Source organism: Strongylocentrotus purpuratus, unplaced genomic scaffold (genome assembly GCF_000002235.5).
Source record: "Strongylocentrotus purpuratus isolate Spur 01 unplaced genomic scaffold, Spur_5.0 spur5_contig_816, whole genome shotgun sequence".
In the NCBI taxonomy this organism is placed as follows: Eukaryota; Metazoa; Echinodermata; class Echinoidea; order Camarodonta; family Strongylocentrotidae; genus Strongylocentrotus; species Strongylocentrotus purpuratus.
This window is the reverse complement of record NW_022145520.1, coordinates 1,088,082-1,111,396: the sequence shown is the minus strand read 5'-3', so window position 1 is coordinate 1,111,396 and position 23,315 is coordinate 1,088,082. Positions and strand designations below refer to the sequence as shown.

Here is a 23,315-nt window from a genome sequence, read left to right as displayed (position 1 = left end):
TATACAGATTTTCTACATTACTTGTACATTTTAAAGGATATCATGCGAGGGAGCGAGAAGATTTTGCATTGTTATTAGTTAAACGCTGCGCTCTTGGGCCCTCCAGCGCCTGAAAGTGTGTCGCAGTCTTTAGTCAGTATTTGCTATACATTTTAGAGAGGGGGAGGGGGGGGGGGGTACTTTTTCCGGGGGTGGGGGGGGGGACGATTGATTGAGGGGGCGTCTCCCACGGGATCGCCGACCCTGCTTATGAAACCGTGTTCCGGTTAAGATGTAGTAAAAATCTATCACGATTTAATTTTTACATTCTTTGTATTAGTACAGGTTAAAATGTAATTTAACAAACGAAGGGTGAAGCACTTTTAGCTTAAAGGTATGGACCAGTTTTGGAAACGCCCCCCTCTCAAACAATGAAATGGAAGCTCTTACCCATCATGTGAAAGAATATGTTTTGACTAATACGTGATGATCCAAAATTTGCTGGGAAACCGCCTACTAATTGATATATTTGGTTAGTTATTATATATTTCCGGACTGGATAGATATCGTCCCATATACATCTTTCTGTGTACAGTGCTAGTAACTTTACCAAGACTGGGCCAATTATTATTATTTTTTTTTTATGATTCTAGAACCTTGCAGTACACACCAATACTTATATGCTAGATGATCTACCTTTTCTGATCGATTCTACAACGTTTCTTTCACAATGCAATCGCATGACCAGAACTGATCAATACCTTTAAATGAATTGTAAAAATCATTTATGTCAATTAAGGAATTTTCAGGTACTTTGTACTTGCCTATCATGTTCACATTACAACCGAAACAACTAAATAAATCAAATCAAATCAAATCTTATACAACACTTTGCCAACAATATTAGATACCAGAACGATTGGGAGAAGTGGACTTTTTGACGCATTTGTGGGACTGTTCAAATTGAATCATCCTAAAGTGGATTAGCTACGACTGATTCCTCCATTTAAATATGATTTAAATAGCATTCATGCCTTGTAATTTCTTGTTCCCAGCAGAATCTGACTGATAAAGTAAGGGATTGTCAGAGTGGATTAATTAATTGATTTGGTGATAAAATGATTGAATTGTTGATTGTATTTTGTGATGTATTTACTGGCTGATCGATTGATTAATTCGTTAACAGAAAGTAGTTATTTAGAATGGATTAAAGCCGATTAATAAAGGGTTTTCTAATTGAATTGGCTGATTAATGGCTTGTTTGGCATGTTTGGGTTGTTTGTTGATTGATTTGGTTGATTGATTGGTTCCAAATTCAAATTAACACAGCTGGTTGACTGATTTGTTCATTAAGTGCTTGACTGACGTATTAATTGAATGATTTGTTGATTTTCTTTTTTTTAATTCATTGATTATATTTATAAATAATCCAAATAATGTAAAATCAACAGACAATTTGTATTCTTTTACCTCACATCTATTTCGATTTCACTCTTGGTTTCCTTGTCGCTTTGTTTTTACTAGGTTAATTTTAGATATGATTATTCGAAAATACTTCCATTTCGACAAGTGCAGGGGGCGTCTCTTTTGAGAACGGGCTGAAATATATTATTATAAAAGCAAAACTGTCAAAATCATTTCCAGCAATCATGAAGCCGAAAGAGAATTTCGAGAACTACATATACGCAATGTCCATTATTAAAGTATGCTTTACTTTATTATTCGTTGTACATTTGTATAACATACACAAATAAAACGTGAGAATGATATATTGCCGTAGTTAAAAAAAAAAAAAAAAGTATTATCGTTTTAGTTGATTCTCCCTAACAACGTGAAATGGCGATATCCCATTGAGAGATTGTGTTGCAGTGCTCCGATGTATGCACCTGCAACAATCGTCGCTCTGAGCTAAATCTCGTCCAATATATAGTCTAAGACTTAGGGTTGCGATTGGTTTTAGAATATTTCTAGGCTTAGGGTTAGGTATAGTGTCTAATCTAGGATGGATGTTAAGAATTCGTAAATGTACGATATTGGTCGCGGAGAAGTCGCCGCAGCATGTGTCGCATAACCATGTTCGAAAACTTCTCAAATGTGATACATTTGGGACAATTTCGTCAGGTTTAAAAGAAAACAGCAATATACATTTATACCATCCAGTTCAACAGATAGTAATATAATGTGTTGTGAATGTTGATTAAAAGTGTCAAATTGCTAAGAAAGATTTGCCCTTCCCATTCAGTTGGTTAAGATTGGAAGTACCAGTAATTGTTTCTGAGTTTTTCATCCAAAGTTGATAGCGCCATCTAGTGGCCATTTCAAGTAACTCCAAAAGAAAAGATATTTGACTGCACAGCTGATGAGCATCAGAACCAGTACATCCTGGGATTTTTGTGTGTGATTCCATTTGAGTATAAAAGGAGGGAAAGAGGTTAGCATGTTTTATTGATTCATTTGTATTTACAAACTCTCAAAATGGTGAATTAAAAATAAGTTAGTTTAATTTAGTCTTGACACAGTAAAGGTTTTATGAATGAAACAGCTTTGTGTAAATCACGTTTAGTAGTATAGCTATGCAAACAAGCGAAATGACTACGTGCAATGATTAAGCTCGAGTCCGAGTTTAGGTTAGAATATATTCTTATATAAATTTTTTATGTCAGTTGAGAATAATAGAATGTTAAAGTCAGATAAACAAGTTGGTGAAAATAATACGCTTTGACTGAGTAAAAGTCAGCTAATCAGACTGTTTCTAACTTTAAGTCAGTTTTGGATTGTTTACACAGTCCGCACGGCACATAAAGCACGTGAGGACCCCCGCTGCTCGTATATGTGCTAGCCTTAAGATTTGTCGTGGTTTTTTTTTTAAACTTCAAATTAACTTAAAGTTTCGTTACCACGCGTGTGTTCGTACGGTCTCTGACTACAAGATAATTTCGAAGTTTAAAACCACGAATTAATCTTAAAGTTAACGGACTATCGTGTGAACCGAACTCAATAAGATAGTTCAAGGTTTATTTAAGATTACATCGAAGACTGATACCGTGCGGAGTGGGAGCTGCTTCGGCCACTGGCTTTTTCCCGTCAAAATCATGGGGACATGGTAAGAGTTGCAGTTGGGTTTTAGGTTAGGTTTAGGGTTACTGTTAGATCTAGTGTTGGGACCAGTGTTGAAGCTAGGAATGGGACTGTCGTTCAACCTGCAGAACGACTTTTAAGACGGAATGTTCAATTTGGAAAGAGAGAGAGAGAGAGAGAGAGAGGACATGGCGGAACCGGCTGCGTCACTATGACATCAAAGTCGAGCTGTAAACGTCCACATTTCGGTTTCCGTTTAATATAAATCCTGACGTTTGTGTCGCATATTTATTGCCTCTCCATCTTAAAAGAGAAGATTGAATTTAAAGGAAAATTAATCCCAAAGAATAAGTGTTGGTATTCTGAAAAAAGAGATAAATTCCTGCCTTTTGATGTACAATAAATCTTACGAACGTGTACAAGCGATATATAAATGAAGAATTCTTTGCATGATGTATTGCCTTTTAACATTAGCATCATGCACCAAGGAAAGACCCTTTAAAGGTACTATGTCCCATTTGCAGGCCCCAAAAATAAAAAAGGTTAAATTCCAACGGCATTTGAAAGATAATACTAAATTTGAACTTCCATATACAAAAAAAAAGGGGGGGGGGACTGGAATATGTCTTTAAGTTGGAAAATAACGACTATTAGTTGTCGAATCGACTTAAATGATAGCAACACAGTAGGTAAGAGTCTGATTTTCAGACCATTGTACCGAATGGTCGTACGTTTTGTGCTGCGCAAAGATTCAATCAGTTTAACTTTGGCCATTAGAAGAAGTGGGTTATTGATGTAGACAAATGCTCATGTACCCTTAGGCAGCTCATTTTATGTATGTTATTTCCAAAGAAGATAACAAAGCTAGTCAGTCACCCAATAGTGTCTGGGTTTCCTTGTATAACTTTAATCTTGGGACACTGCTAACGTTTATTTTTTCACAGATAGGACATACATGACATATTCATACTTCCCGCGAAGTTCTACAGAATTTGATGTTGGCTGGAAAAGGGACATAATATCTTTAATTCAATAACGAAATCTTTACTATTCAATGAGGGAAAATCAAAGCCGAGAAGGTAAAAAAACTATATAATAGGGTAAGAATTGATTTTCAAATAAATATAAAATATAAACTTATCTTTCTTCGGCTGTAACCGGGAATACATCATCGGAGGGCTTAAAGCGTCATGGCATTACGGACACGAGGGTTGTAAAAAAAAAAAACCCAAAACAATATTTTGTTATGTTATTATATTTTTTGTGTGGAAACTAAAGCACCATAGAAGGGCATCACCCACGTATAACGTTCTCCTATTGTGTTTGCGCACCTTTTCATTACAATATTCACTGACAGTATCCGATGTGGAAACTCTTGAAAAATAAGGGGGAAACCCGGTTTCCAGGTCCACACAAGAAGGCGGGATCACGGCAAAGCAACAAAACGAATTGGAGTAATGACAAGAGATATTTCTTTCTTATTTTGTTTCTTATTTTTTGCACACGGACCCATAGGTGCATGACTTCTATCTTCTATAAATTGACACGTGGGCTTGGTCACGCTCAGGCACTCTTGACAGCTACAATGCACGAAAGGGGGAAATAAATTTGCTTACTTTTTATTTTGCACACGGACCATGGCTGAATGTTTCTCCTCAGTCTCTGTAATTATTGATAATTTAGCGTGGTGAAGGTAAAACCAGAGCTCCTTGGTAGAATAATCTAGATATAACCTTTAACTTTGCACACGAACAATTACAAAAAGTAAAAGAGGGTGTGGTCATGATGAAGTACTCTGATTATAGTAGTTCATTATAAGACAAAGGAACAGACGATTCTCGAGACATTAAGTACAGCCCTTCGAAATGCACCCCCTTAAAATCAAGACAAATTTTGAGATGGGGACGATATGTCGTGTAGGGCATGCATGGTGTGTTTCCAGAAATGATGTAGGTTTTCAGTCGAGTGATACATAAAATAAGATCAGGATCCATGTGATAATCATGATTCTCAGTCTGAATCATTAAGATAAATTAGGGTAAGTTAAGAACTCGAAATCTGCCCCCTTCTTTGACCCCCCCCCCCCTTCTCTCTCTCTCTCTCTCCCAAAACAAAATTTGGGCAAAGCAATATTACCACAAGTACATTACAATCGAAAAAAATGTATTTTCCAAGGAATCTTATCCATACATTTAACATTAATTTAATGGTCAAAATTGCCAGGATATTTTTAGAACTTTTGTCAAACTTGAAAGAAAGAGGGGAAGGGAGCAAGATGGGTATGGCATTTGCAACCATGTCAACAAATTAGCCATAAATGATTCATTTTTCAAAATATTATTGTACTTGGCACCATTTCTCTTGTTTTTAAATACGGAAGGGTCGATTGGCATGTCACACGAAACCCCATTACCAAATACTTACAATTGTTTCACATTGTAAGTTCTGTCCATTACTTTAATCTAAGTCTCTTATTACGTCAGTGATATTCTGATAATCAATTTCTTTCACATAAATGTAGATTTGATCTTGATTTAAGATTTATTCATATGGATTTAAGCTAGGATTTAGAGGGGAGAGCATGTCATAACGGACCTGTATCATTTTATTATAAAGGTTTTGTGAAGTTTTTGTGATCTATTTGTTCGAAACAATGTATTTTTCAAAAATTAATGATGCTTTGTGCACCAGTTTCTCTCAACTATTCTGAGATCTATTTTGAGAGTGTGTATGTTATTTGGACTTGGCGAGGGCCTTGAATGGCATAGAAGTGGTAGTGACGTTGGGTCAGGGGCGTCGCCAAAGGGGGGGTGTGGGGGGGGGTGCGACACCCCCCCACTTGTCAGGATATTGTCGGAAAAGAAAAGAAAGAAAGGAAAAAAAAGGAAAGAAAGGAAAAGAAAGGAAAGAAAAGAGAAGAAAGAAAAAGAAAAAGAGGGAGGAGAGGAAAGAAAGAAAAAAAAATAAAAGAAGCAAAAAAAGGAGGAAAAAAAAGAGTAAAAGGGAAAGAAAAGAAAACGGGGGTGAAAAGGAGGAGAGAGGGGGAGGTAAGAGCCTGAGAGAGGAGGAGTGGGAGTAAAAAGGGGAAGGGGGTTGTTGGATGGAGTCGTCTCGTCGAGGGAGCAAGAAAGACACGGGTAAATATTTTGCTGTGTCGGGTCAGCTGTGTCGGTATTCTTGCTCGATCCTCGTGTTCTATATCAATGCAGAAGTTTGAAGTCGGTGCGATATATATTGTCGGTCGGCCGACAAGTTTTTTTCGCTACGAACTGTGACTTTGTATCCGCTGTGACGACTTCGAGAGTGACTACAACTACAATACTTGTATTTTCTCGAAGTTTCACTTTCCTATAATATCAGCTAAAGAAATCAGAATTTTAAAAATTGGGGGGAAACTAAATTCAAACAAGGTTTAAGAGTCAACAACGGTACGACGAATCGTCTTCCTTTCTCTATATTGTGATGAAACGCCAAAATTCTGCGCTTCGCGCGGAAGGGGAAAACTTAATTTAGACGAGTTGAGAACGGTACAACGAATCGTCTTCTTTCTCTAAAAATTTAAGGAAACGTCAAAGCTTGCGTGCTTCGCGCGAGAGGGGGAAACTGAATTCAGACAAATAGGGCTTATTAAGAGTTGAAAACGGTACAACGAATCCTCTTCTTTCTCTAATAATTAAAGGAAACGTCAGAGCTTCCGCGCTTCGCGCGAGAGAGGGAAACTGAATTCAAATGAATAAGGCTTTGTAAGAGTCGAAAACGGTACGACGAATCGTCGTCCTTTCTCTATATTGTGATGAAACGCCAAAAATTCCGCGCTTCGCGCGAAAGGGAAAACCGTTAGACGAGTCGAGAACGGTACAAAGAATCGTAATTTACTTTCTCTAATAATTTAAGGAAACGTAAAAGCTTCCGCGCTTCGCGCGAGAGGGGGTAACTGATTTCAGACAAATAGGGCTTATTAAGAGTAAAAAACGGTACAACGAATCCTCTTCTTCCTCTAATAATTTAAAGAAACGTCAAAGCTTCCGCGCTTCGCGCAAGAGGGGGAAACTGAATTTAGACAAATAGGGCTTATTAAGAGTCGAGAACGGTACAACGAATCGTCTTCTTTCTCTAAAAATTTAAGGAAACGTCAAAGCTTGCGCGCTTCGCGCGAGAGAGGGAAACTGAATTCAGATGAATAGGGCTTTGTAAGAGTCGAAACCGGTACGACGAATCGTCTTCCTTTCTCTATATTGTGATGAAACGCCAAAAATTCCGCGCTTCGCGCGAAGGGGAAAACTTAGACGAGTCGAGAACGGTACAACGAATCGTAATTTTCTTTCTCTAATAATTTAAGGAAACGTCAAAGCTTCCGCGCTTCGCGCGAGAGGGGGAAAACTGAATTTAGACAAATAGGGCTTATTAAGAGTCGAAAACTGTACAACGAATCGTCTTCTTTCTCTAAAAATTTAAGAAAACGTCACATCTTGCGCGCTTCGCGCTAAAGGGAGAAACTGAATTCAGACAATTAGGGCTTATTAAGAGTCCGAAAACGGTACAACGAATCGTCTTCTTTCTCTAATATTTCAAACAAAAATTCCGCGCTTCGCGTGGGAGGGGGAAGCTTCATTCAGACAAAGATTAAGAGTCGAGCACGGTTCAACGAATCGTCTACTTTCTCTAATAATTAAATTAAACGTCAAAAACTTCCGCGCTTCGCGCGGAGGGGAGAACTGAATTCAGATAAGGATTAAGAGTCGAGAACATTTCACCGAATCGTCTGCTTTTTCTCATAATTGAATGAAACGTCAAATCTTCCGCGCTTCGCGCGGGGGTAGGGGGAGAAACTGCATTCAGACAAGGATTAAGAGTGGAGCACGGTTCAAAGAATCATCTACTTTCTCTAATAATTTAATTAAACGCCAAAACTTTCGCGCTTCGCGCGGAAGGGGGAGAAACTGAATTTAGACAAGGATTAACAATCTTATAATGAAACGTAAAAGCTTTCGCGCTTCGCGCGGGAGGGGGCCGGGGGGGGGCAACTTCATTCAGACAAGGATTAACAGTCGAGAACGGTACAATAAATCGTCTTCTTTTCCTAATAATTTAAGGAAACGTCTAAGGTTCCGCGCTTCGCGCGGAAGGCCTTTCACCCACACCCCCCTGATTAGCGCGATTCGCTTGCTCACTACCGCCCCTCCCTAAAATAAGATCCGCGCCTTCATTAAAATATATAGCTATGAATGCTGACTAAGTTGACGAAATAATTCGTATATTTGTGTCGTCGTGGAAATGACCATTTTCGCATACGCAAGTACTACAGATAGTCCATAGGAAAAACAATTTAGCCTTCGGCCCCGGGTTTATAGGGTTAAATGTGTAGATATTGGACATTTAATTTTGTCGGTAATTGGTGGCTAGTTTTGTCGGTAATCGTTGGCCTCTACACCCCCCCACTGAAAAAGGTCTAGCGACGCCCCTGCGTTGGGTTACAGGTTTTTATGGTTTCCATCAATGTCTTTCTTTCTATTAATACAAATGTAGCAGGCGTACACATTTTGAACCAAAAGCATCCAGTATTTTCATGTACATGACCACCTCTGTTGAGAACGCGGTGCATGCGTGGACCATTCGTCCAGCGCGCTAGCAACACGCTGTGCATTTGGTGTCAGCTCGCTGTAGCTTTGACAAAAGTTTGGCGCACGACAACGCACTGGCCAAAATTGCAAATTTCCAATACGCTGGCCGTGCGTTCCCCATGCGTCCCCGCTGTGTGACCGGGCCTTAAGCAACGATTGCTGAATTTTAGAGACAAATGTACGCCATTGCTGTTTTTCAATACTACAATAACAAGCAGTAACAAATTGAAATTTCATGACTCATGATAAGTTCGTTTAAAGGTACAATGTCCCATTTGCAGGTCAAAAAAATGAAAAGGTTAAATTCGAACGGCATTTGAAAGACAATGCATATTTAGAACTTCCCTCAAAAAGAAAGGGTTGAAAGTCGCTTTTTGTGAGAAACGACCATTAGTTGTCGAATCGACATAAGTGATTGCAATCACCGAGTAAAAGTCTGATTTTCAGTTCCTTGTACCAAATGGTCGTAGTTCTGTGCAGCACAAAGATTTAATCACTTTTATCTTGGCCATTACAAGTTGTGGGTTATTGATGTAGACAAAATTAATGGTCAAGTACCTGTTACAGCTCATTTCATGTATGTTATTACCAAAGAAAAAAAAATTGTCAGTCAGTCACTCAATAGTGTTTAACAGTGAAGTCTAGAAAGTAAACGGGTTTCCTCGCATAATTTGAATACTAGAACACTGCTAACGTCTACATTTTAGAGATAAGACAAACATGATATATTCATAATTCCTGCAAAGTTCTACAGAATTTGATGTTGGCTGCAAGACAGACATGGTATCTTTAACAGTTGATTCCGCTCGGTTGATCCCATTGTTCGGGTTATTTAGCAGAGACAGAGAGAGAGAGAAAGAATGGAATATTCTCATGACCAACAACCTTGCATTATTATTCTTCTTCGTTCATCATCTCTATGATGCTATTTGAACAATATTTGATGACAATAGACAGCACTCTGGTACTATTTTTTATGTAGCGTCACATGACAATAACGTGGCAGATAAAATGAGGATTTCCGGGTTTAATAATTTGACGAAAACTGAATTTGAACCCAGGCTATACTTCATCTCTCTTTCTCATTTTTTCATTGCCTTTCTTTTCCCTTGCTTACTTCCTTCTTACCACGGAGTATGTTATATGCATGTGTATGCCTCGATCAAAGATAATGTAATCACTAATATCGCTGTATTGATTCTTCTTCTTCCCTTTCTTCATCATCTTTGTCTTCCTATAGGAGATAGTATAAGAAGTATTATATCCTGCATCAAAAATTTGTTGGCTTCTGATTGGTTGAGAGCTCGTCACATGACCCAAAATATTTGAGCTATTTTTAGAAAGTACTATATGAGAGTACTATTTTGGTTTACTATTTGGGAGTTGAAAAAAAATGTGAATTTTTTTTTTGAATTGAATCAATTTTTTTTTTCAAATCTTAATTTAATGAAAACAAAATATTTTAAATCTTTTTAGATAAAAATTGACATTTTTTTGTTCTAAATTTTTTTCTTCCAAATTTTTTTTTTTTTTTTTTTTTTTTTTAAATAATTTTTTGATGCAGGATATAAAACAAATATACCATGCCTTCTATTCGAAGTACTGGTTAAACTATGGGCCTCGGCGACTCCAAAAGTACCATTTGCTTCGGGGCTGCGCCCCTCAGCAAATAGTACTATTGGAGTCACCTCTTGCGCATAGTTTTAACCAGAACCTCTCAAGGCAGTGTATATTTGTATAATATAAATGTCAGCAGTATCATGACAATTATTATTTTCATTATTATCATGATTGTCATTGGTGTTGTAACAATAGTAGTTATCATTGCAATTATTATCATTATTATTGTTAGTATTAATATTGTAAATTTTCTTATAATTATTGTTATTTATCTTCATATCCTTATTAACATAATCATTTTTGAGTGCAATACGTCATGTGCCCAGGAATGAATGCTATACTACATCCAAGATGTCTACCAAAACTCTCAATTCGTTTCTGAAATATTATCAGGAGAAAAGATGAAACATTAGAATACATATTTTAAATTACAGTAACATATAAAGAAGTAACAAGAGGAGAATGCAATCATGCCAATAAACAATATGTCCTATATTGACGTCTTTAAGCTTACTCTGATATGCATCTAGCTCGAGTTTTGCTTAGTCTTTTGTACTGGATGAATAAGATGAGAAAATGAACTTGTTAACAAAATCGCATTATGTCTTATTCATTCTAGTTCAAATGTTTTCTCACTGTTCTCAAGACAATATCATTTTTGTCGACCATAGTTCTATCTAGCTTTATGTATCATGGTTATATTTAGAGATACGCAATCTTAGGGCCGGTCACACAGAGGGGACGCATTGGGGACGCACGGTCAGCGCATTGGAAATTTGCAATTTGGGCCAGTGCGTTGTCGTTCGCTAGGCGTGCGTCATCATTCGTTGCTAGTTCGTCGAGCGCGCTGGACCCACGCTATGCATTCGTCGTCATTCGCTGTGTGCGTCGGGATTTTTTTGAGCATGCTCAAAAGTGTACACGCCAAAGGCACGCCAGACATGCGTGGAGCGCACTAGACCAGCGCCAGACATACGCGGAGCACGCTGTGCATTTTGTGTCAGCTCGCTAGCTTTTCCAAAATCATGACAAAAGCTATAGGCACACGGCCTTTTCCGATTTCCAATGCGCGGGCCTTGCGTCGTCTATATGTGACCACCTCTGTTGAGAACGCGGTGCATGCGTGGACCATTCGCCCAGCGCGCTAGCAACACGCTGTGCATTTGGTGTCAGCTCGCTGTAGTTTCGACAAAAGTTTGGCGCACGACAACGCACTGGCATAAATTGCAAATTTCCAATACGCTGGCCGTGCGTTCCCCATGCGTCCCCGCTGTGTGACCGGGCCTTAAGCAACGATTGTTGAATTTTAGAGACAAATGTACGCCATTGCTGTTTTTCAATACTACAATAACAAGCAGTAACAAATTGAAATTTCATGAGTCATGATAAGTTCATTTAAAGGTACAATGTCCCATTTGCAGTTCAAAAAATGAAAAGGTTAAATTTGAACGGCATTTGAAAGACAATGCATACTTAGAACTTCCCTCAAATCGAAAGGGTTTGAAAATCGCTTTTTGTGGGAAACGACCATTAGTTGTTGAATCGAAATAAGTGATTGCAATCACCGAGTAAAAGTCTGATTTTCAGTTCCTTGTACCAAATGGTCGTAGTTCTGTGCAGCACAAAGATTTAATCACTTTTATCTTGGCCATTACGAGTTGTGGGTTATTGATGTAGACAAAATATGGTCATGTACCTGTTACAGCTCATTTATTTATGTTATTACCAAAGAAAAAAAGATGTCAGTCAGTCACTCAATAGTGTTTAACAGTGAAGTCTAGAAAGTAAACGGGTTCCCTTGCATAATTCGAATACTATAGGACAATGCCAACGTTTACATTTTAGAGATAAGACATACGTGACAGTGCAAAATTCTACAGAATTTGATGTTGGCTGCAAGACAGACATGGTATCTTTAACAGTTGATTCCATAATTGTTCGGGTTATTTAGCAGAGAGAGAGAGAGAGAGAAAGAATGGAATATTCTCATGACCTTGCATTATTATTCTTCTTCGTTCATCATCTCTATGATGCTATTTGAACAATATTTGATGACAATAGACAGCACTCTGGTACTATTTTTATGTAGCGTCCCATGGCAATAATATGGCAGATAAAATGAGGATCATTTCCGGGTTTAATAATTTGACGAAAACTGAATTTGAACCCAGGCTATATTTTATCTCTCTTTTTCATTTTTTCTTTGCCTTTCTTTTTCCTTGCTTACTTCCTTCTTACCATGGAGTATGTAATATGCATGTGTATGCCTCGATCAAAGATAAAGTAATCCCTAATATCGCTGTATTGATTCTTCTTCTTCCCTTTCTTCATCATCTTTGTGTTCCTATAGGAGATAGTATAAAAAGTAATATAAATGTCAGCAGTATCATGACAATTATTATTTTCATTATTATCATGATTGTCATTGGTGTTGTAACAATAGTAGTTATCATTGTAATTATTATCATTATTATTGTTATTATTAATATTGTAAATGTTCTTATAATTATTGTTATTTATCTTCGTATCCTTATTATCATAATAATATTTTAGTACAATACGTCATGTGCCCAGGATTGATTGCTTTATCCCATCCAAGATGTCTACCAAAACTCTCAATTCGATGCTGAAATATTATCAGGAGAAAATAAGAAACATTAGAATTGCAATCGATTTAGTAATAGTTAGATTTTCAGACCCTTGTACGGAATGGTCGTACGTTTTGTGCTCTGTACCCCCCCCCCACCCGCTCATTCGCCGGCCGGCGTATTAGCTAATTCGCTGCTAAATGAAAATTGCAAAATCGATTCAACTTGCTTTCAAATGGCGATCTTTATACATGCGCAATTTAACTTAGCAGACATGTTTTATCCATACACTTGACAACTGTCTGCCAAGTTTGGTAAAATTTGATGAAGTCATCACAAAGTTTTTCCATAAATGATGAATTTACTTTGCATTGTATAACAACCCGTTTAATGCTTGCAATACATAACGCGCAACAGTCAAATGTGTCCAACTAACCGCAACGAAATGCCATTTCGAATGAAACCAAACATGGTGATATGTTCACAAAAATGTTTTTTAATAAATCTCTCTTGATCATGGGTCACTAAACAGATTATGCTGTGGTTCCCTTCAATTATAACACATATTGGCGATGACGTCATCTTTGAGAACGCTTTTTGCCCTCTTTCCGAACTTCTTTCCTTGAAATTTTGCAAGCATATTCCGGGTGGCGGATTTTGAAAATCTCTCAAGGGGGACCATTTCATACCCTGCATGATTATGCTAGTATGGAAGGCCATTTCTGACACAGTACACGTCATGACCCGTTCTTCCTTCATCCAAATCCCATTCGTTTTCCACGCAATGCATATGAACCCTATCTTGGTCCCTTCTTTTATTCCGATTCATTTCAAACTTCGTTAGGCATAATCTCTAGCATCTCATCAAAGTCAACATTGTCCAGAATGTGTTATGTAAGGTAGGTCATTTACTGACTGCAGTCACTGCACACTATCGCATGTGTTTTATCGCCGTCATTTCAATTTGTGAGTGGGTTCTGGAAAGGATTTCAAAATTGCATTTAATTTATTCCTCACACTAGTGAGGGCTTAAGAGTACTTTCTACTTTTTGTTGAGGTTCTAAGCAATCTGTAGAGGTATAATAAATTTTATATATATTTAAAATTTCAATGAAGCTTCTCTTTAACCCCTTTATATCTCCACTATCCTAGATGCTACAGAATTCTAAAAAAATGCTCTGGATAGTCCGAGAGATGCTCGTTGGTCTGTCATGTAGAAACACTGCCGTCAATGCATGCATATCGTTCTAATACGATTGCAATACAAGTTATAATTTTGTTTTGTGTGTATGTTGGGGGAGACTAGAGCACCATAGAAGAGCATCACCCATGTATAACGTTCTCCTATTGTGTTTGCGCCCCTTTCATGTCGATATTTACTCACATTATCCGATGTGGAAACTCTTGAAAAATAAGGGGAAAACCCGATTTTCAGGTCCACACAAGAAGGCGTGATCATGACAAGGCAATAAAACGAATTGGATTAATGGTAAGAGATATTTATTTTTTATTTTTTTTGCACACGGACCCATAGGTGCATGACATCTCTCTCTACTATAAATTGATATGTGGGCGTGGTCACGCTCAAAGCACCCTTGTCAGCTAAAATTCACGAATATGGCGCGCCATTTGCCCAATCAATCACATAAACACTTTTAAAAAAAATTGAACATTATAATTATTGTTATCATTACTATTATCTTCATTATTGTCAATAATATTTTCAAATCACAATTTAGCTGCCCTTCTAGTTCTCCTTTTGGGTACATACTATGTATGATACAATCTTTTTGAGTTCAACTTTGAAAAGCGCCCATTCCCGGCCGACGAAATGCAAATAACTCTGCTTTTCGATAAACAGTGTTTATCAAGATGAACTGTCTTTATCTAGTGATAAACATAGTTTTTATCGATACACATATCGTCCTTGTTTTCACGAGGTGACGGTAGCGAGGAAAATCGTAACGCAAAGTGAATGCAATTTTTTTTTCACTACCGTCACTTCGTGAAAACAGTGACGATATGGCGCGCCGTTTGACTAATAATTTAGATGAACACTGTTTATCGCCGAAAACACTGTTTATCAAGCGATAAACACTGTTTATCGAGAAAAACTATGCTTATCACTCGATAAACATAGTTCCTCTCGATAAACAGTGTTTATCGGCGATAAACACAGTTTAGCGAGATAAACAAGTTGTTTATCAAAACAGAGTTATTCGTATTTCGCCGGGAGTGGGCGCTTTTCAAAGTTGCACTCGAAGAGGTTGCATATCCTGCAAATGAGGACTAGAGGGGCAGCTAAATTGTGAACTTTGACATTCCGTATGTTTTGCATGAGATGCATTATTATTTGTCCAATTTGAACGAATTTGGAGGGTCAATGACTCACAAAATACGCCAAATTACTGTTTGTTGATTGGCCATCAAATTAAAAAAAAAAATAATGACGATAACTTTAATGATAATAGAAGTACTAACAATATATAGTAATAACAACAATATTTTTAAATTTTTTAAAAGTAGTCTCGTAAAACTCATTGTATATATGTGCTTTCCATAATAGCATGTTGATAATTGATTTAATCATACAAAAAATACAAAAAAAATTATGTTGATAAATGAGTTCGTAAATGTTAAAAAAATTACTTAATATTGCTCAATTCTTTTCTTGTCATTTTGTTATTTAGTGAAAGATATGTGATGATTGTGGTGATTATGATAATGATGGCACTCTGTAATCATAATTCATTATGATTGAGGTGCGATGGTTATGATGCAGCCTTATGTGGGATTGAGTATTAGGTGTTCGACCTTGTAATTTGTCTAAATACGGCAACAGCGAGATAGATTTAGTCATATTTTTTAATGAGGGAGAAGGCGGAAATGTAATCAAAGAGTGGACAAGGCAAAAGTTTAAATGCAGTATAAAAATGGTCTACAATAGAAAAGGGAGGGGGAAGCAAAGTTAAATAGAAAATAAGTCGGCGCCAAAATGACAGGATAATAGCTAAGGCCTATGTAAATGTCAGTATTGGAAAGGGGTCCTGGATAGAAAATTTTACTGTCAGGGGGGGGGGGGGGGGGATGGGGGGGGGGGGGGGGGGGGGGGGGTAGGCGAATATAAAAAAAAATGGCGTTGAGTGCAAATATGAAAAGAACAAGGCAAAATTGAAATTTCATTGGGGAGGGGGCACAATATGAAAGATCATGTTATGAGAACGGCACTTGTTTAGTGAGCTAAATGATCTTTGCAATTTGATTGATAATCATTGATGCAGAAGCGATTTAGTTAAGGCCCTTTGAGTTCGACTTTGAAAAGCGCCCACTCACGAAGAAATACGAATAAATATATCGATAAACACTGTTTTTTCCATAAACACTGTTTATCGCCGATAAACACTGTACATCAGTCGATAATCATTGTTCTGAATTATTAGGCAAATGGCGCGTCATACACGAAAGGAGGAAACAAATTTGCTCTCTTTTTTTTTTGCACACGGACCATGGTTGAATGCCTCAGTCTCTGTAATTATTGATAAGTAAGCGTGGTAAAATAAGTAATAAGTAACCTTGGTAAAATAATCTTTATATCATGTTTTTCTTAGCACACGAATATTAGTTCTCGAGACGTTATAAACACAGGCCAGGCAACATCAATCTCACCGCAGAACACAAGGTGACATTACTGTGCATGTAAGCCGTTTGAATCTGTATTAAAAAAAAGGTAAGTTGTGGAGAGTTTAAATTCATTCCATGCAATCTAGTGTTAATTATCTAGGCGATGCTAAAACTATTTGCTCACGAGCCAAACGCTGAATTCGTTTAACGTCATATTAGTGTTTTGATCTATTTTGTTTTGTTTTTCCTCTCTCATGTAGCTCTTGAAATGCTACAGAAAAGTTTTATTATGTTTTACGTACTTATATGATCATAACCAATATTAATAAAATATCACGATAATGGAGGGGGGGGGGGGGGGATTTAGGCGACCCGTGGTATGTAGGTCTACCTGTTTTTTTTTCTTTCAAAAATATGGTACTTTTGTGAATACAAGGGCTCATGTATGTCCTTGGGGCCATTTTCTACCCCGCTAACAATGAGTTATATGTTTGAAAATGACGTGGCACCATGCGGGGAAGAGGTTGATAGCCTAACATCTTTCGAACATTTAAACACTGGGGTTATCAATTGATGTGGGCATTGTATGATAAGGTTACATGTTCTAGATCAGGCCTTCTCAACTAGTTTATTAGAAGTGCCAAATGAAAATGTTATTGAAGTTGAAGTACCAACCTGTATGTTTGGTGACTGTGCTGCGAGGGGCAACAGCTGCGCGCCGCTTCGACTGACTTCGCGCCGCCATTTGAGTAGGCCTGTTTGGATGCATGTTATCATGGTTATCAGTCAGAGTATACAGGGTGTATCATAATAAAGGATATTGAAGTTTAATGACGATTTATATGAAAACTACTGATTTCATAATCAAGCACTTATGTCTGTTGTAAAGGACAGAATGTCCTCTTTTTAATGACACCCCAATCATACTTCTACTGTCACAGTTGACTGAATAACAAAGCATTGCTGTCCACCATGTCAAAGGTGCACTGTGACAAGTTAGCATTCAAAGATTAGTGCTTGTGTCAGCCCAGACATATTGAAATGCTGAACAATGAGTGGATTATGTGTCTAAGAAGGAAATGTTATCAAACTTGGCACAGTGCACCTTTCACATGGTGGACAACAATGCTTTGTTATTCAGTCAACTGTGACAGTAGAAGTATGATTGGGGTGTCATTAAAAAGAGGACATTCTGTCCTTTACAACAGACATAAGTGCTTGATTATGAAATCAGTAGTTTTCATATAAATCGTCATTAAACTTCAATATCCTTTATTATGATACACCCTGTATACTTGGTGATTACTTACAGACCATCTTCACCTGTTTGGTAATTAGGGGTAATAGGTGTGCTTGTAGATCCCCGGGGTTAGGTTAGTGGTACTGACACAAACATTTCAAAATGCAGTCACGTAGCTGCTCGAATTCTTTGTAAGCCCGTTGATTACAAATCCAGTCCACTTGAAGTAAACCTGAACTCTCTATACATTTCTTCCTGATCTTTGATTGTTAGGATCAAAATGGCGTCGTTTGTTTCCATCGCTCTGGTCATGCTGTTGATTGTCAGCACCAGTGCCCAAGGATACGGTCAAGCACAGCTGCACTTCAATGGCGCGATTTCATGCCAAGGTTCAACAGGTAAAAAAATGGGTTATGGTACGAATGTTAAGGGAAAGATGAAAAAAGAAGAGGAGGGGGGAAATAAGTCAAATAAGAAGAATAAATGAAAAAAAAAGAATAAGAAGCACGGAAAAGAAGATGAAGAAGAAGAGGAAGAAGAAAAAGAAAAAAGAAAGGATTTAGCTTTTATTAGTTTTTGAGATGCCCGATCACGATATGTGTTAGGCCTACACACTTGGAACGAAAACTAGCAACGGCCTTTTTAAAATTTTATCATACGACAGAAGGCTGCAATAATTTTGGAACTCCAAGCAACCCGGCATTGTCCTGCCAACATGTCAAGGATATGTGCCGTGAAGCAGCCAGTGGCTTCTACTACATCGAGAGCGCTGGGCTCTATCGAAAGGTATGTTTTTGTTTTAGTTCGACGACGGGAGTGGATGGGTATAGGGCACCAGCCACAAGAACGTAAGAAAAAAAAATTGTTATAACATTCAACTTCTTTTTGGGGTCCAATTTCCTTTTGCGGGCAGGATTCAGTGCACATTCTTTTTGCAATGACAATATTGCCCCTGCAAGATTCCAGATGGTCGGGGCACGTGTCCCTCCCCCCCCCCCCGAACTCATAAATCTCAGTTGTATGATGCATGTAGCTCCATCCTCACACAGGTAACATTTTACCATCTTCCATCTTGTCTTACAGGTGTTTTGTGAGATGGACATTGAGGGCGGTGGGTGGGCCCGCTACGGCAGGTCCAACAAAGGAACCGTCTGGAACTATGTTGACGAAGACGCCACCGAAATCACTCTCGACATCATCTCCCCTTCCGAAGTCAAAGAGATGATTGATCTCAAATACAATCATTTCCTGGTCCAAACTGACGTTGTCTTCAAAATGCAGGCAGATGACAGCGTTAACCCATCGCGTCTCACTACACGATCCCTTCCTTGGCTTGTGGATACACCTCTGTTCATTCCTGATTACGGCAACGACCATACCCGCATTGAATTTCCGTCTGGCAGTGGTAAATGATTTCATCGTGTAGTCTATAGTCTTATTTTATACAGGTTTTTATCATGTTCGAAATGTGCATTACAAAATATTCATAATGTTTTCATTTGTCTGACCCCATTCAATAAACCCATTGGCAATTCAAATTATTGCGATCGCTGACACAAGGAGGATCCCAAATGGCGCACCGCGTGACTACCCCCGGTCTAAAGCTACTGAAAACCGTCGGCTGTCCGAGGCGGAGGTTTCTCGTCTGGTGTTTTCGGTACACTCGTCGTATTTCGCTAGCTCCTGACTGGTATTGAACTTGAAATAATATGTTTTAGGTACCAATGGAAAGCAGAAGAGTTGATGAAGATGGTGAACTATTTTTGTCATTGAATCATTGGACGTTCAGGATCATTTTCATGCCGATGAATCGAACATAATTTACCGAAATTTCCTCCTTATAATTCCTCGTCATTAGACATTTTTAGAACCTAAATCTGACCCTTTTTTTCATGGTGCATATCATCATAGTTTAATCTAACTTTTCCTGAAGTTTCATGTCCATACACCTTTTTTCCGTAGAATTAGGGGATTGTAAGTTTGGGGGTGTTTTCTCGCACTTCGCATTCAAGACCCAGATTTCATGCATACGTATTTTATAAATGCGTGCGAATTTGCGGGCGCTGCGGTCTGACTGTCTGTTCATTCCTAATTACGGCAACGACCATACCCGTATTGAATTTCCGTCTGGCAGTGGTAAATGTTTTCATCGTGTAGTCTATAATCAAAATATATTCATAATGCTTTCAGTTGCCTGACCCCATTCAATTAACCCTTTGGCAATTCAAAAACTCCATGTGTTTGCAACATCCCCATTCTAAATATTATTGCAAAGCACCTGCGTTATACAAAATAGCGCACTGGTGATCATTCATATTGAAACTGTTTTAATTAGGGATAAAACGCCATCTCCCAGGGTTTACACACTATGTCACCGGGTTCACACCATGTTTTATTTTGTTTTTTATACAATTAAAATGTGTTTTTCGTTTATACCATAGTTGATCGAGTGACCTGCATTCCAGGGGGTACAAGCGAATGCGGACAAGGGGGAGGGCTACCACCTGCCAATGGGGTTTCCAAGCCCTTCTTCTTCCAGTCGCTCTTCTTCTCGCCCCGGGGATCAGGGGCAAGCTTGTCTAGTGATCAGTGGTTCCGCAACAAGTACACTTGGAACGGAAGCTACTATTATGTGTATGCCAAGTAATGATTTGGTCGATAGAGTAAAACATGAAACCTTGTTCTAGATAAGAAGTAGTATAAATCTATCACGGTTTCTTTTTTACATACTGTGTATTAGTATAGTATTGATGACTGCTTTGAAACCTCGGGCAATAGCTCGATAGGGGGGGGGGGGGTAAGCGGACACTTTTTTTTTTTTTTGGTCTCGAAATTTGAAAATTTGACATCTTTTCTCCGTTGGGGGGGGGGGGGGGGTAAGGTCAGCTTTTTTAGGTCAGCCCCCCCCCCCCCCCCCCCCCTGTGTACGCGCCTGTGTGTGGGACTATGAACGGGCTGGATTTTTGTGTGTTACTGAAATGTGCTCAGAATTCAAGTAATTAATCTATTAAATGACTATAACAGACAAGAAACAAGTCTAGACCTAGATCTACGGCTGATAATAAGACCAATTCATTCACGTAGGGCCTACCCTTTTGGTGTACTTGCTGTCTAGCGACCAATTCTTCGCACACGTACACGTATGGTATCCGCGATCGCTCAAACCAGTTTTTAAGCAAGACTGAACTATTCCCGGTAACTTGAATTTTACCCTCGAACTATTACGTGGGCGTGGCATTTTTCGTTTATTTACGGGAATGGCTAAAACCATGACTGCAATTTCGACCAATCAGATGGCTAGATTTCTTAAGTGAGGTATATAATACATTTTAAAATGTAACTTAAAGTAGATATTCATTGATTTTAAAAACTAACTTTATTATCATTATTGCAAAGTTGAAACTTTGATTCGACAAGGTTATCAAAATTCAATGCTTGGAAACATGCGAAATAATGATTATTATAAATTACAAAACGCTTAAATACAGCCCCGGCATAGCAACTGAATAAATTTCCGAACGCTGCTGAGATGTGTGAGATCACAGTATGGACATGATTTGCACAAGCAGACGATGTCCCATGATATCTCACATTTTCAGTGCCTGTGTTTTCATCTTCTCTTGAGTTCTTTCTCTTACTTCACTGCCGTCAGGCTAAATGTATAATTTATTGCCTCACTCTAAACCCCGCGCATGGTTTTATTTTGATGACAAATGCAGTGATACAAAAATAAAGGAATCTGTCGCTTGTAAACAAAATAAGACGCCATTGTATATTCAGCTGCACACACCGCGGTATGTCCGGCGTTTCAAGATGGAACAAATGCCGTCCTTAATATCAATCCGGGTTTTTTTTTCAATTTGAACGTCTGGTTTCTTAGATTGTTAATTAACCCCTATCCTGTGTATTTACAAGCAAAAGATTTTAGTTATCAGAATCGGGTCATATCCCCTTTTGAAAGGTTTGACATGCCATTACATTTAAATACACTAAATTCATTATAATTTGACAAATAATAGCTTTGCAATTATGTTTATTCTTTATGGGATGTCGTCTGCTTGGGCAGTTTTGGTCCATATAGTGACGTCATTAAAACATCGTTATTTTTCCGGCGAATCTCTCGTATATCCCAGCTGCTATGGAGGCGGTTGTATTTGTATTTTTATAAATCATCCGATATGTAGTTGACCTAAAACTGGTACGATGGCCATATGTTAGCTACCCAGTTTCTCACTAGTAATACATTAGTTGACATATTTGTGATTATCTTTGAATTTCACCTTAAACAAACGAAGGGTGAAGCACTTTTAGCTTAACTGAATTGTAAAAATAATTTATGTCAATTGATGAATTTTCAGGTATTTTGTACTTGCCTATCATGTTCATATAGAAACGGAAATAAATAAATGAAATAAAATAAAATCTAATTTTACAACAAATTTTGGGAGAAGTTGACGTTTTGACGCATTTGTGGGACTGTAAGAATTGAATAGTAAAGATTTAGAGCGGATTAAAGCCAATTAACAAAGGATTTTCTAATTCAATTGCCTGCTTGTTTGGCATGTTTGGGTAGTTCGTTTATTGATTGGTTCCAAATTCCAGTTCACACGGTTGGTTGACTGATCCCCCCCCCCCCATTTAAATGTGATTTAAATGGCATCATAACTGAATTGTATAATTTGTTTTTACCAGCAGAATTTGACTGATAAAGTAGGGAATTGTAAGAGTGGACTGATTAATTGATTCCTAGTAGATTGATTGAATTGTTGATTGGATTTGGTGACTGAATGATTAATGTATTGACTGGCCGATCGATTGATGAATTCGTTAACAGAAAGTATTTATTCAGAATAGATTAAAGCCGATTAATAAAGGATTTTCAAATTGAATGGGCTGATTAATTGCTTGTTTGGCACGTTTGGATGGTTTGTTGATTGATTGGTTCCAAATTCCAGTTCACATGGTTGGTTGACTGATTTGGTCATTGATTGATTGATTTGTCGATCGATTGAATGAATTATTGATTGATTGTCTGATTGTCTGATTAATTGATTGACTACTTTGTTCATTGGTTGAATGAATGATTTGTCAATTCATTGTTTGACTGATTTCTTGATTGACTGATAGATTGAATGATTTTTTGATTAATTCGTTGATTTGATTTGACTTGATTGTTGCTGATTGATTAGATCTGTTCATGTATTGACCGGCTGACTGAGTGGTTGATTGTTGACGGATTTACGGTTTTTAATGAGTACTTTCTTGCTTCATCTACGAATGGCCCATCCATAGACAGAATACATTCTAACTGTATTGATTGATTGCAATCAATGATGTTTGGTATAAGTTATTCAAATATCGTGCCAAATTTCAAATTATTTTTTAGTCATATACAATTCTAACTAAAATACATTTTCATATTAGTATGACTTCACCCAATCAATTGACCACTCATGTATCAACCGACCTAATCGACTCCCCGATCAAGAAATTATTCGATTAATACATCAGTCACCTATTCAATCATCCAACCTTACATCAATCAATCGTTTAATTAACCGATCAATC

The 23,315-nt window shown here is 37.8% G+C and overlaps 1 protein-coding gene across 1 annotated transcript; it reads left to right on the top strand.

Moving 5' to 3' along the window:
* The first annotated feature begins 16,501 nt into the window (after positions 1 to 16,501).
* Positions 16,502 to 20,523, top strand: LOC105443016. Its single transcript, XM_011675802.2, has 5 exons — positions 16,502 to 16,613; positions 18,021 to 18,145; positions 18,412 to 18,533; positions 18,831 to 19,152; positions 20,189 to 20,523. Exons 2-5 carry the CDS (start codon positions 18,028 to 18,030, stop codon positions 20,392 to 20,394), a joined length of 768 nt encoding a protein of 255 aa, XP_011674104.2. The 5' UTR covers positions 16,502 to 16,613; positions 18,021 to 18,027; the 3' UTR covers positions 20,395 to 20,523.
* The last annotated feature ends 2,792 nt before the right edge of the window (positions 20,524 to 23,315 follow it).

What these genes read in the sequence shown, in the direction of transcription:
- LOC105443016 (XM_011675802.2), top strand. Translation starts at nt 18,028, where the DNA reads ATGGCGTCGTTTGTTTCCATCGCTCTGGTCATGCTGTTGATTGTCAGC. An exon ending in GCGCTGGGCTCTATCGAAAG is followed by an intron (nt 18,534 to 18,830) that starts GTATGTTTTTGT and finishes CTTGTCTTACAG; the next exon opens with GTGTTTTGTGAGATGGACAT. An exon ending in TGAATTTCCGTCTGGCAGTG is followed by an intron (nt 19,153 to 20,188) that starts GTAAATGATTTC and finishes TTTATACCATAG; the next exon opens with TTGATCGAGTGACCTGCATT.